The sequence below is a fragment of the Penicillium arizonense genome, assembly GCF_001773325.1.
Source record: "Penicillium arizonense strain CBS 141311 chromosome Unknown PENARI_contig008, whole genome shotgun sequence".
Lineage (NCBI taxonomy): Eukaryota > Fungi > Ascomycota > Eurotiomycetes > Eurotiales > Aspergillaceae > Penicillium > Penicillium arizonense.
Genome location: NW_019173285.1, coordinates 960,177 through 974,289, shown reverse-complemented (window position 1 = coordinate 974,289; position 14,113 = coordinate 960,177). Strand labels below are relative to the sequence as shown.

Here is a 14,113-nt window from a genome sequence, read left to right as displayed (position 1 = left end):
GCCGAGTACAGCGCAACGCAAGCGTGAATGCAGAGAAGAATTTGCGACACGCCGAAACGACTATGCAATCCGAAAATCAAGAAAAAGATCGGGGACACCGATGTGACTAGGCATCAACGACGGGTTCCGAAGAAGTCGGGGCCTCAGCAGAAGTCCCACTGCGCAGAGCCTTTTTAATACGGGGAGCAGGGCTGCCTCGCGATTCGCGAGAGCGCTTGAGGCGGTCCGCGCGGGCCTCAACTGCTGAAGGCTTCTTGCTGAGTGGGTAGTATTTGAACAGACTAGCGCCGCTGTCGGTGCGAACTCGCTTGTTGGAATGTCCAGGAGCAGTGTCATTGGACGGAGGAACGGCTTTGTCGGCCTCTCCCGTAGAACCACGAAGGCGGGTGCTAGAAACACCACCGGGAGCACCAGGAGCGACGAGGGAATCAGATGTGTCAAAGTCGGGAGTGACGGGGTCAACAGCGAGATCGTAAGCGGGATCCGCAGGGGTGGGAGATGGAGCATCATTTTCTTCGACGTCAGTGAGATCTTCCTCTTCGGCAATCTCTTTCTCAGGCTCAGGTCGTTTAAATAGAAGGCGTGGTTTGATAGAAGCTCGGGTGAGAGGCTTGACCTTCTTCAAGATGTCGGGCTCATCGACGAACAGGTCAGGGCGGCGAGCCAGAAGGCCGAGGTCATCATCATCCTCATCCTCATCTTCTTCCATTTCATCGAAGCGCTTGAAGATTTTCTTGCCACGGCTAAATTGCAGTTAGAATGTGTCGATATGAGTAGGGTGAATTGTACTTACCAGACATACCAGACTCCATCGTCGTGGCTGGTAGTCGAACGAGTAGCCGGTCTGCCAGGCTTGGAGGCAAAGGGATTTCCACCAAGATTACCGCGCACAGGAATACGGTCGCGCGAATCGGTGTGAATAGGGAAAGATGGGATACCCAGTTCGCGCATTAAAGCTGGATCAGTTTGACCTCTGACATGAGGAGTGTATCCAGCAGAGGCATTGAGAGGGGTGTCAAAGGTGTCAAAGGTGTCCATTGCGATATCCATCTTCTTACGCCTGGGGGCAGAGCTTGGAGGAAAGATGGCGCGAGAAGTGGAGGAATCAGTGCTGATGATTTTCTTCTTGGAGGGTGTTTTAGCAGGAGTGGGTAGAGCGCGTTCTGCAGATGACCGAGATGGTTGACCAGTAGAAGTGTGGAATTGTGAGGATTCAGAATCAAATGGTGAGATGCGAGAGGTTGCGGCCTTTCTGGGGAAAGATTGGCCAGTTCCAGGTGAAAAGGGCGAGAGAGTTCTCTTGGGAACACCATTTTTGTTTGATGAACTGGAGTGACTTGTAGGTGGCGTAACTTGGCGAGTCTTGACTTCTCGCTGGCTTGCTAGTCTAGCAGAATAACGTGTAGGGTAGGGTTCGTAATTGTCATGCTTGGGCCCAAAACGCGGTGCTCGAGGTACCCGGAGCGAGGTTGGTGATGGGGGCGGCGGTGTTGACGCCATCTTGACTGGAAATGCGATTTAACAAGTTTATAAAGACTGATAGCCTTATTGATAAAGATATGCGTTCTAGACTGATCACAGTAGACGTCTGTGTTGTTGTGGAATTTCGCGACCTTAATCAAGTGTCGAGGATAAGTGGTTGGAAAACAAGGGCGGAACGCGATTTGGCCGAATGTTGTTCGAGAATAATAAAAGCGCAAGTGGGATTGATGGGCTCAAAAAATCAAGCGTAAATATGCAATTTGCAAGACGAAGCTAGAACAAAGAACGATGAGAAGTGAAGGAAGGGTGAGGTTGCTAGGAAGGGCTGGATGTTTGGCGGCCCAGCCACATCCCTCACCGCCCGATAAATGGGGTGGCTGAAAGCCCCGCGACTGACTGTTGACGTTCTTCCTATTTCGTTCTTTTCTTCTTTTTGTGGATCTTTAATTCGATCTACTAAGATCTCTTGATTTCCTCCTGAGGCCAGAACCTACTGAGGCATCCTGCCCATCGAAACTGTACATACAGCGGTCCCCGGCACAAAATCAACATGGCATTCCGCAGCACAGCAGAGGAAATGGAGAGACTCCAGCTATCAGATGACGACACTGAGGATCTTTGGAACTCTCCCTCAAAGCGTGGAGCGCACAAGAAATTCGACTCTCCACCCTCTGACAAAAAAATCACACCGGAACCTCGAGCTTCCCATGACAGTGGGGATCCTCTATTCGATCGCAAAGAAGCGCGAGAAGCCGCACTCCACACAGAATTGCAGGGTGTACGGAACATCAACGAGGTGATTGAAGGACTATTGAGTAGCCTTGACTCTGCAAAAGGAAATATGGAGGTATTATGCTTTTCTTTTACATCACCAGAACAATGTTTAACCACATCTAGACGGTATCGCGAACGGTCACCTCGGCATCCACCCTCCTAAATACTTGGACCCGCATTCTCTCCCAAACCGAGCATAACCAGCGATTGATCCTTAACCCCAATTGGCAAGGTGCTACTCAGGATGTTGCCGATATCGAAAACGAAGCGATCCAAAAGCAGCAAGCAGCGGAGAGACGTGAGCAGGCACTTCAACAACAAAGAGAGGCAGCAGCGCGCAAAGCGCAGGAAGTGGAATCGAGACGCACACAGGTTACAAGGGGCACTCGGGGCACTCGGGGAACTACCAGAGGTACAGTTCGAAGCACTGGCTTGGGCAGAACCCCGAGTGTCAGTACATCGCGAACGGCAACCCGAGGCTCCACGGCAACCAGTCGGGCAGGCAGTGGGATCGCGCGGGGAAGTGGAATCTCACGCGGTCGTGGGAAGCCTTGAATAATATTTGTAGCTTTTCATGTATCATATGACTTGTTCATGCCCAATTATGAAAATAATTGAAAATCAATATACCCTTTTCGCCTGAGGCCAACGCGTCGCGTGTCCGATAACGATAAGGATTTACCCCGACATCAGTAGTTCTCCCCTAACTCTTCTCACTTCATCCTACGCATCATGAATTTCGCTCCCTACCAAGACGAATCTCCAGATATTGAGCGTGCTCTATCTCCTCCAAATGATGGCTACCGCGTGTCTCCAAACCTCCGCTCCCCGCGAGCTTCGCTCGATGCACATGTGAATGTACCCACCAGTCACAGTTACCCTGGCGCGGGCTTTGCGACTCCAGGGCCTTTTGAGACAAGCCTTCCTATCCGAATTGAGGTGGAGGCTATGCTAGCCTATTTACTTCTGCCCCCGGTCGGAGGTGTACTGTTGTTGCTTATTGAGCACAACAGTGACTACGTGCGGTATGTGCCAGACATTGGATCTCTGTACTGAACAGTATGCTAATTTCCTTTTGTAGGTTCCATGCTTGGCAGTCGAGCATGTTATTCGCTACCATGTTTGTGAGTCTTTTGTTGCCCTCCCGGTCGCGTATTTTGCTCATATTTGTAACAGGTCGTTCACCTCCTCTTCTGCTGGTCCAGCTTCCTTTCATGGACACTTCTCATCATCGACCTTCTACTCATTGGCTTCCTCAGCATGCATGCCTATCAAGACGGTGAGTCTGCCTCCGAACAATATCTTCCAGCGGCATAAATCAGATATCTAATACTAATCACTCATTTATAGTCGACACCTTGGACCACTTCGAGGTTCCTATCTTTGGTCGACTGGCCAACTCTTTCGTTGATGATGAATGAGCAGGAGTAATTGTTTCTTTGGGTTCTGCATGTATTTGAATTCAAACAGCGGAGGAGCATGTCTATTCTTCATATACCCCATTTGCCAATGCTTGCTTGCTTTGGTCTCTCTTCATGTACAGCTTGTGCTTGATTCTGTGAATAATTTTGTCTGTATAATGCTTCTTGTAGATTTGAATTTATTATCTTATTGCTGGTTTGAATTTCTTACTCTGGTCCATGGCACCAAACGTCGTACTTGATAAATTCTATTCAGATTCTTCAATTGTAGTGGACGATAATGGTAAACCGTCCCTGAGAAAGCAAAAGGTTGAGGTTTGACTATAGCTAGCAATAGCAACAAAAGTTTTCTTGAGCATTCGACCTATACTTCCCTTGGCCTGGCATCAAATGCTGCCTTCACCAATTTAGGTCTACATCTGCTTAGAGCCAAGCTAGGATATGCTTGTGGTACATTCGGAAGGACACAGGCGCGTGTTTAGGGAACGGAAGGACCGAATATTCTAATCTCACAGGTCTTTTCATCTTAAATATCATTGTATATAACTACGATTATATATATAAGCGACTATTAAATCATATTGCTGGCACTTAAATTATGCAAGACCTGGGTCTCACCAATACGCTTTATAAGACGATGTATGCGGCTTTAACCGAAAATTTCCAAATCGAGGGCAATCCCTCGTATGACCTGTGCAGGGTGGAAAAGCCCTAGGACAATTTCGACTTAGCTGGTGCCTTCCTTCCGCATTAGCGTGGACGACAGGGATCAATCGGCGGTCTCCCGTGGACTAAATGTCGGACCTCCAAGACTAATTTTTACTCCCTGCTGCCTGGTCAGATTGGAGGCTGATATATCGCCGTTCAACAAGAATTTACTGCCTGATTTCCCTCTCCACAAGCAGCATGGATCCAACCAAGCAACAGCAGCTCCAAGGGCCAGATGAATCAAAGCCCCCATATCAAGACAGCCAGCAAAACAAAGGGAGCGATGCAGAGAAGGCACCAGAACCACAGCAGAGCCAACGGAGCCTGGAGAGCGAGGAAAACCAGGAAGCCTCTGGGCGTCACGCGGCCATCTCCCGATACTTGAATCACCGCGCCGATATGAAATTGCAATTGGACGAATGGGAGGCATATGCTGAGGAGAATCAAGGCGAGCTACCTCAAATAGACATGATGGAGACCCATAATGCGACAGAGTGGATTGCTAGGGCAAAGAGAATTGGGTTCCCTTATATGTTGTCGGCGCAGAACTTTAATTTGATGGGAGAGAGCAGATTGCCCATTGTACAGAGGAGATGATCCTTATGTTACCTAGTGTGTGTCGCTGGATAGTAATTCCCCAATTGGTTCTTTATTACGACAGTTAGCTGAACGAAATGTATTTATTGTAATTCAGCAAAGGCAAGCCCTACATGCTATTGTAGTCCCAGATATAGCACGCTGTGTCAAATGTTTGGTACTTTGACACAACTATATGGATAGGATAATGTCTGCTGGGTGGTAACTGGGCTGCCACCGCTTTATGAGGGCGCTCAGGCTCAGGGGATCACTGAGTAGATGTCTGGGGGTATCATGGTGAGGGCGTTTGTGGAAATGGGTTGATTGAAAGATGATACTATTGATAGTGGATATTTTACTATATAATGTTAATCCTGGAAGTCGTACTAGGTTGATATAGTATTGTCCGATTTATTGCGTGTAAGGTTACTCCTTTTTCTATTTCTACTAATTACTCTGTGACCATGTTAACAATGACTAGATAGGAACCTCTGGTGGTTAATTTATATCGATGTCAGGTTGATCATCGTACTACATATCTACTTTACTTGGCTGTGGGAGTAAAAGGAAAATGGCATTACGTAGTAATATCAGCAAATCTTATGTTATGAGGTGACTTGGTTGATTTTTAGACTTGATTTTAGGAGAATTATGACGATTATTACGAGATGATTCTTACGTAACTACATTGTTACCCTCATCTCATCTCACCTCGCCCTAACCCTAACAACAACCCAACGATGAAGAGAATAACCGTTAACAAGGGGCATATTAACAACAATGATATGCATGGAGTATTTTCACAGTGTATCTGGGAAGGGGGATCTTTACATTCTCTATCGAGCATAGCGCATACAATATTAGCTGTGCTATTGCTGTTTACTTGGGTAACCCTAAAACGGAGCATATGTTGAAGAAGAGGTTGCTGTATCTATGATATTCTGTCTGTAGATGGCACCTTACATATTTATATTTAAATCACGCTCAGGAACTTATTACATATTGATAGAGAGGAGAACAGACTCACTGAGTCTTCTTAACACTCCTCCTCTCCATTGCCACACTCGCCAAAATCGACAACGAAGCCAACGCAACAGGGATATACAACGTTTGAATCACCGCCTCATCATACCCAGAAAGCACAGCACCGAGTCTAACAGGCCCTATCTGCTCCCTCGCATCCACCAGACCTCCGTGGTCAAAGATGCTCCGGTCAGTCCCCGGCGCATACCGTTCCACTTCGATGGCCAGTCGGCTCTGAAACAGTACGGCAGAAACCGAGACAAAAAGCGCAGATGCGAGGAGCCCCGTGAACCCGGTGATTGCGACCCCGGTGGCAATGTCCTTGTCTGGGAGAACGGTCTGCACGGCGAACACTGGCGCTTGAAGACCCAGGCCCACGCCGGCGCCGAGAAATGTCATGAGTAGGATGATTTTAACGAGAGTGTCATCGTATTCGATTGTGGTGAGCAGTCCGGAGGCGATGGGCGTGAGGACTGAGCTGATGAGCATAAAAGCTGTAGTAGATATAGATACGTTTAATTACCCATTCATCCCGGATTCAAGGGGAATGTGCTGCTACTTACGGTAATAATAGCCCATCCATGTGGTCCCTGCACCGGCCATGAGGGCCGTCACAGCCATGCCCGCAAAGAGCGGCAAGCCCATAGCGCCAGATTTCGTAGCACTAAACCCTCGCACCCCCTGGAAGTAGATCGACATATAGTATTCAGTAACGGCAAGGATGCCATTGCTGCAAGCATTGTACCAAGCCCCAGCCAGAATACTGCGCTGCGTCATAATGCGTGGGGGGAGAGTAGCATCTTCCTTCTTGCGATGCTGCATGAACGCAAAGACGCCAATGAGGACGGGAAAAAACACCAGCAGCACGATGATCCGCGCATTGGTCCAGCCGTATTTGATGCCGCCCCATTGCAGCCCGATTAGCAGGCAGACGATGGCAGGCACGAATACCAGCGTCCCCAGGATGTCGAGCCGCTTGAATTTTTCCACCACGGGCAATCCGGCTTCGTGTGGGGGGTTCGCGGGCATTTGGAACGCGTATGCGACGAACCCGCTTGCGATGGCCCCGATAGGCAGATTAATTCCGAAACAGGCCCGCCAGGAAAAGGCGTCGATTAGCACGCCGCCGATCAGGGGAGCAATCACCATGGCTATGTTTGAACCTGCGCCTACGAGCCCGGTCCAGAAGGGCCGCTTGTGCACGGGCAGTTGACTCGTCAGCAGCACAATGCTGCCTGTCTGGATACCGCTGCTGCCTAGGCCTGCGATGGCGCGGCCCAGGATGAATGTCGCGCTGGTCGGGGCGACGGTGCAGAGGAGCGAGCCGAGCTCGAAGAGGAACATGGAGACTAGGAAGATGGTTTTCATGGGAAAGACGGTGTACAGCCGGGCGAAGAAGAAGATGAAACAGCTGGCGACCAGCTGGTAGGATGCTGAATACCATCCAATGTCGTTTAGCTGCTTGAACTGGTTGGAGAGGCTGGGAACGGCCACCGCGACGATGGTCATGTCGAGGCCGACAAAGACGACGCAGAGGAGAATTGAGAAGATGACGAGCCCTCGCTTGAACCCGGTGGGATATACGAGAGCATCTTCAATCTCGAGCTGCTCTCGCGATGGCCCTGTTGCCGTTGGGGAATCTGGAGTCTCTGTCACGATCGACATTCCACGGGAGTTTCCTTGATGTCGTTCGTGTAGAGGGTGTTGTAATATTGATGGTTTTATGCAGTATATAGTATACTGGATGGTTGCCAGGGAGGGATCAGAGTTGATGGGGAAGAAATAGTCCAGTCGACTTACATCTCGCGTGATGACCAGGGTTACCCCTCCTGCAACTGCCTCACAGGAGTCAATCGGGGCAATGGCAAGGCTTACTACACGATGGCAATAGGAACTTATTCATTGGTTGCCTTTATTAAAGAAGGTTAGTTTCGGAAGGTAAAGAGAAAAAAGAATCGAGAGCAATCCGGATCACTTTTCATGCTAGGATTTCCTTCTATCTTCTATACATCCCATGTAGAGGGAGTCATAAGTTAGACTAAGGCTAAACTACGGATATTACGGCAAAACGGCCCGGTCCTACCGTCAATATCGTGGTGAGAAGGTAAAAACTCTCCATCGAAATTCACTATGAGACTTTCGTATCGAGGTATTAATTCTCTTCTCTTTCAGTCCTTGTTAAAGAAAATCACCTGTACAGTAATATCGTCTCGCAAATGGCGAGAAAACGGAGAGTCAAAGGCAAGCCGGCCAGCGATCAACTCATGATGATTTCCACCAAGGGAGTTACGCGTCAGATGCACAGCGGCATTGTCGTCCTGGAGGGTCGTTCGTTCCTCTACAAACCTCCAATCCACTCCTTCCCGGAACCGACCAAAGTCAAACGGCTCGTATGTTGGCGATTTGACTCCCTTTCCGTCGTTGCCCGATAGCCATTTGCCGATTAAGTCCACACCCTGCTGACTAGAAAGTGTGTCCCACAAGCCATCCGTCGCCATAACCAAAAACGAAGGTTTGGTAGGGTCGATACGAGTGCTGGTCACGACCGGCTCGGCTGTCAGGTAGGGTGGCGTGCGAACGTCGTACCTAGGCGTCAAGGGCGAGGGAGCATTGAACCTGCGCTTCATCTCTTGTTGGAAATCTAGAGACCACTTCCACCGACTGTCGCCGAAAGCTCGTGAGACCATGATTCCCAGCACCCGGCCATCCTTCACGATGTTGTCTTCGCCCGGGTGTTCTTTGTAGAGCCGGGCGATCTCTTCATCGTTGCGGCCGGATTGGTCTATCGATAGGGGAATTGCCTCCCAGCTGCCATCTGGCCTTTGTTGCCCCAACACTGCTCTTGAGTCGCCAGTGCACGCCACGTGCAGGGTGCTAATGGCTGGTTCGTACATGGATAGCAAGGCACAGGAGCCAGCATAGGCGGGTGCTAATTTCTTGATCTTGTCTTGCAGGGATTCGCTGCTTTGGGATGTTGTCAAAGCTTCTTTCACAATCAAGTCGTCGAGGTCCACGAAGGCTTTCATTATGGCTTGCTGAACCAGCTCGTCTGGCACTGATTTCTCGTTTGATTGTGACTTAACTTCATGCAGAGATCGGCGCACGAAAGGTAAGAGTTGCCTTGTTAGAAGATCTGCAGTTTGCCATCCTGCATGGCCATCAAACACAGCCCAGGCCATCCATTCTTTTCCATCGTCCCACGGAGAAGACAGCTTGCCGTGGATATATCGGTCCTCGCAAGGGCTGTTAGACGCCAATTGATTGACGTCGTATCTGTTGACACCGGGGATATCGTTGGATCGATACGAGCAGGCACCCTCATATAGAATGCGTGTAACCTGCTCTTTCGAAGGACCCGGCTCGGTCACCATCTGCTCAGCTGGGGGACAGTCGATACGCGGTATCCCGTCCTGAGTGGTGGTCAGCCACAATAGGCCTGCTGTACTGGCAACACCAGCAGTCGCAAAGATTTTCTTCACGTTGGAAGCAGAGTTCAGAGTGAAAGCTGAGCTAGGTTTTGAGTAAGATCGTTTAGTCGGTGTCCGTAAGATAGACGGGGTCGCGCGACCTGGACGGGCTCGAGTAAGGCCGGATAAAAACATCTTCAAGTAACAGAGAGAGCTACGGCAAAATATAAAGGCACACCTGAGCGGTGTCTCCAGATGCGGTTACAGGAGGAGTGCAATTTTGTACTTGGACTCCAAGGGGTGTTGACAGTGGAAAGCTACCTGAGCATGATTGGCCACATGCAATATTCCGGTCTCCACCTAGCCCTACTTTCAAATCACAGATAAAACGTGGATCGAAGCAAATGAGTTGAATACAAGAATTTCTACAGATTACGACGTATATGGCTGGTGTTAGATAGTAAAAGGCACACACGTGATTGTGCATTCAATTTGTATCCTCACGATTATCCGCTTACAGCTTACACACCACCAACCAGAGTAAAATCACAGAAGGAAAGGGCATCAATTAGAACAAGTCACATCATATCCTCCATAAAAAAAGTGAATGAGCGGCCAACATTAGTCCATCAGCGATCAAAAGTAAAGAGATAAAGCGAAGAAAAGGTCGACCACAGAGCCCCCAAAAAAGTCTCCATAGCCAGAGATCCGTCATCATACAATTTCATCCGAAAAGATCCCGCAAAGAGAAAAGGAAATGAAAATCCAACAAATTGACACGAACCGCAATACCAAAAAGAAATCCCAAAACACGCACGCTAAAGCTTCCAAAAACATCTGTAAGAACAGAAAACATGATTGAACGAGCTGTTCGTGATGTCGAGACGAGACTGTAGCACCATGTTGGGAACGAAAGGTAAGAATAGGATAGAGTTAAGAGAGAACCGTGAATGTGCAAAGAGGGTTGGCGAAAGCATGGTATCTACGTGAGAACATGAGAAAGAGTATCTCCGTCAGGACAATCGTTGTGAGGGTCGTGGCGGGTCGTGAGATCGAGGGGGTATTTAGATGATTTGCAAATAGTTGCTCGGCACGAGACCGGGGTGGCCGCGGGCATTGGTAACTTCGGCTTCCCACCAGCCATCATCTTGGAGACGGAGAACAGCAAGGACATCGCCCTTGCCGAAGCCGAGCTCCTCGGGGATTGCGGCATTGTAAGTGTACATGGCACGAGCTGTGAAGAGTTAGATAATGACAGCCTATAATCAGGAGTGAGATAAAACTTACCGAAATGCAGAATGGGACGGCCGTCGCGACTGAATTTGCGTCCGGGCTCTGCAACAGCCAGAGTTCGGCTCCGGGATCGGCCAATAGGCGGGCCGTCACCATAAGTAGATGAGGGGCGGCCACTCGACCGGGCCGAGCCATATCCACCAGGGCTGCTAGCACCGTACATATCACCATGGTTTCCAGACAATTGCAATTCCATTCCACCAGCACTGGAGGGACGAGTTTGCTGTCGGAACTGAGGCTGAGGAGACACCGCACGGTGGCTCATGGCGGGCGAGGGCCTTCTCTGGAAGTCGTTGGGAGAGTAGGGTGGGTTTTCAGCGCGACGAGGAGTGGGCGACTGGCTGTACTGGCTTCGCATGCTGTTGGACTGGTAGGAGGCCGGGCTTGGGCTTGCTCCTCTGCTGTTCTGGCTCATGCGAGTATCCACACGTGGAGATGCAGCCCGAGGCGCAACCTGAGGACTGGCGCTCCGTCTTGGTGCAGGTGATCTGGCACGAGGGACTTCCTGGGTTTGACCGCTGTGCCTGGATCCCATGCTGTTGTTTTGGCCCCGAAGCATGGTCTGGGTTTGACCGGTGTATTTTTGGGTCGTCTTCTGCATTTGCTTGGCTGTGAAGGCGGGCTGGGGTGCTCCAAGTCGCTTAACCGCAGGGTCATTGTAAGCCGGAGGCGCTGTACCACTGGAATTGCTACCACCATACTGAGAAGAAGGCGCAGATGGGTTAGGCGTGGAGATACCAGCGTATCTATCAGCAGAAACTCGAGTCGCAGACTGCTTTCCATTTGTCTTCAATTCAAACAGAGCACGTGCCATGGGATCCAAGTCGTCTTCGGGAGCCTTAGCTGCCTGAGCCCCCTTATTTGGCGAGGTCTTCTCAGGAGAAGCAACGTCAAATACATTGTTACCGACGTTGAGCTGGAAGTTGGCTCGGGGGTCAACAGGTTCGGGGCTTGCAGTGATACGAGTAGGAGGGGCTGCCGAAGGAGGTGGACCAGCTGGAGGCTTGGCGGGGGTGACCTGCTTTGGTGGGCTCATTTGCTTGGAGGGACTCATCTGTTTGGGTGGGCTAATGGGCTTAGTCGGGCTCATTTGTGCAGTTGGCGAGTCCCATCCACTTCGAGGCGCGGCCTGTGGGGACATAGCTGGCTGTGAAGGAATGACAGGTCGTTCTTTATCGTGGCGACTCTTGCGACGGAAGGGGCTGTTGCTGAAGAATGCACTCTTCTTCTTTGGCGATGGTGACTGCTTGTCTTCGAAGGAGCTTGGAAGTGGCGCACTGTTTGTTGGCTTCGGGATGGACTTCTTGGTAGGCGTTGCTTCGACACTAGACATAGAGGTAGGGTTCGAAACTTCGCTTTGAGAGTCGCGGCTAGATGGGCGATAGGCGCTGGCTGCCGAGCTGCGCTCCGATGGGGGACCCGCACGACAGAACATGGTCATACCATCTGTGGGGTATGCGTTGTGGGGAACGGCTCCAATCTCTCCATGTCGCTCAGGGTCATAGTTCGGGGGCGGCGCACCTCCACGACGGAGATCCAAAGGCGCAGGCTGAGAGGCAGGTTGCGGGATCGGCACTTCGTTAGCGGGAGGAGCAGGGTGGCCCATATGAGCTGCAAGCTCAGACTGCGGGTCGTTGTGAGACTCGAAGGTCGAGGGCTGGGGAGATGATGTACGGAATGCAGGGTTCATGGTGCGCTGGAACTGGGCAACCGAGTAGCCCTCGGCCTCATCCATCTCAGAACCAGTATCGTCGTCTTTGCAAAAGTTGATGAATCGAGGAGGGTCTGGGATCTCCTGACCAGTTCCGCTCGCCTTAATGAAGGCGAGAATATCCTTCTCCACTTCGCAGTTTTCCAATGAAAGACGGACTTTCTCGCAAGACTATATCGTATGTTAACACAGAAAATTAGATATGGGGAGAACAAACATACAGCATCGTCGCTGACACAAACAGTCGAGGCAATGTTCGCATATGTCCACAGACTGCTCTTCGTAAAATCGAGACGCTCCTCTTCCAAGTCTTGGAACTTGTCACAAGCAGACTTCCACTCCTTATTCCAACGTCCAGTAGTCTCTTCAAGTTGTTTAATGGCGGCTTCATATTCGTTGCTGTTGGACGCGAGCTGAATTTGGGTCTTCTCAAGCTTGGCTTTGTTCTTGCGCTCTTCTTGTCCCATAACCATATGTCCCTGCGCCAGATATCCTTTAATGCGAAGACAATCCTGTTCATAACGATCGCGTGTCTGAATAGTTAGCTCGTTGTTCCACCAAGTTACCGGAAGGATGCGTACTTTGTTGACAGCCGCCGTCTGTTGCATTTTAGTCTTGTGAAGGCGTTCAATGGTTTGTTGAATGATCTTCCGTCGCTCCTTGATACCACTGGCAAACGCAGCTAGTGGCTCTTCCAGTTCAGTCTTCATTTGTCCTGCGATTGCCGCGTGTGCCTTGGCAATTGCCTCTGTCTCCCCACGAACCACATCGAGCGAGTTCCGGAGCGACCCGGTCTCAGATGAGCCAAGTGTCTTGCGGCAGAGAGCCTGGAGTTTGCGGGCGTATTCATCTTCAATAGAAGCTCGAACTGTGAGCAATATCAGTATTGAAAAATGTCGCGGCTGTGATGCATGTCACATACGGTTATAGAAAACCTTCAATTCATCATTTGTAACCTTTGAATTATGCATGCGGTCCAGCATAGGCTGAAGTCCCGCATCATCTTTACCCCAGAAGTTATTCGCAACTAGGGTATTGTTAGCGCGTGACAACGAGTAATAATGGAGAACAGCATACAAGACATGGAGACCGTAGGTCCATCTGCCACCGTCCCAGGCATGATTGAAGTTGAGCCTCGGCCAGCCTTTGCTCAATTTGAAAGGTGTGGAAATGACCGATAAAAGGAAAAGGAACAGAGCAATAAGACTGTGCGATAAAAACAACAAAAGAGACCCTTGGAGGTCGCAATGTGTCGAGGTTGGAGGTGACCGGAGGGATGTGCTGTTTACGGGCGCGTCTCTCGGGGCAACCACCGCGCAGCTGTCATGCACCCTATTACATAATCCAAGCCAACTCGGCCCTAATTTCTGCCTAAGATGGAAATCTGCTTTAGTTACTGATTTGTCTACAAATAAATTACAAGAAATGGTATTCATAATAATATTTCCATTTCATTCTGTTCATTTGTTCGTGCAACCTATCTATGTAATCGAGGGCTCGTAAAATATTCAGTCACAGTCTATGTAGCCCAAATCAAAAACAAATCATCCCATAACCCAGGGGAAAAGGAATATACATGATGAATCGTAGTTTCTTCAAAAAATTGCTCCGATAAAAACGCCAGTCGAGTATGCGCCCCCAAATCCGTGATGGGGGTAGGTCAATCTATTCGCAAGCCAGTCCATGTTCATATTCAAAAGATGGCAAAATATGGTTCG

The 14,113-nt window shown here is 49.9% G+C and overlaps 5 protein-coding genes across 5 annotated transcripts; 1 reads left to right on the top strand and 4 right to left on the bottom strand.

Moving 5' to 3' along the window:
• Positions 1-106: 106 nt before the first annotated feature.
• PENARI_c008G01369 (uncharacterized protein) lies at positions 107-1,500 on the bottom strand (the record flags this gene model as incomplete). Its single annotated transcript, XM_022631311.1, has 2 exons — positions 107-743; positions 794-1,500. 2 exons carry the CDS (start codon positions 1,498-1,500, stop codon positions 107-109), a joined length of 1,344 nt encoding a protein of 447 aa, XP_022488785.1.
• A 532-nt stretch (positions 1,501-2,032) lies between these two features.
• On the top strand, positions 2,033-3,677 carry PENARI_c008G00422 (uncharacterized protein; the record flags this gene model as incomplete). Its single annotated transcript, XM_022631279.1, has 6 exons — positions 2,033-2,329; positions 2,380-2,628; positions 2,953-3,281; positions 3,338-3,380; positions 3,433-3,535; positions 3,607-3,677. The coding sequence occupies 6 exons, from the start codon at positions 2,033-2,035 to the stop codon at positions 3,675-3,677; spliced, it is 1,092 nt and encodes a 363-aa protein (XP_022488823.1).
• A 2,307-nt stretch (positions 3,678-5,984) lies between these two features.
• On the bottom strand, positions 5,985-7,649 carry PENARI_c008G05083 (uncharacterized protein; the record flags this gene model as incomplete). The annotated part of the gene is made up of 2 exons (XM_022631444.1): positions 5,985-6,478; positions 6,548-7,649. 2 exons carry the CDS (start codon positions 7,647-7,649, stop codon positions 5,985-5,987), a joined length of 1,596 nt encoding a protein of 531 aa, XP_022488658.1.
• Positions 7,650-8,152: 503 nt separating this feature from the next.
• On the bottom strand, positions 8,153-9,586 carry PENARI_c008G09687 (PP2C family serine/threonine-protein phosphatase; the record flags this gene model as incomplete). The annotated part of the gene is made up of 1 exon (XM_022631593.1): positions 8,153-9,586. One exon carries the CDS (start codon positions 9,584-9,586, stop codon positions 8,153-8,155), a length of 1,434 nt encoding a protein of 477 aa, XP_022488707.1.
• An 869-nt stretch (positions 9,587-10,455) lies between these two features.
• PENARI_c008G07443 (formin-binding protein HOF1) lies at positions 10,456-13,515 on the bottom strand (the record flags this gene model as incomplete). The annotated part of the gene is made up of 6 exons (XM_022631513.1): positions 10,456-10,625; positions 10,679-12,566; positions 12,617-12,928; positions 12,977-13,263; positions 13,318-13,422; positions 13,473-13,515. The coding sequence occupies 6 exons, from the start codon at positions 13,513-13,515 to the stop codon at positions 10,456-10,458; spliced, it is 2,805 nt and encodes a 934-aa protein (XP_022488652.1).
• Positions 13,516-14,113: the final 598 nt, after the last annotated feature.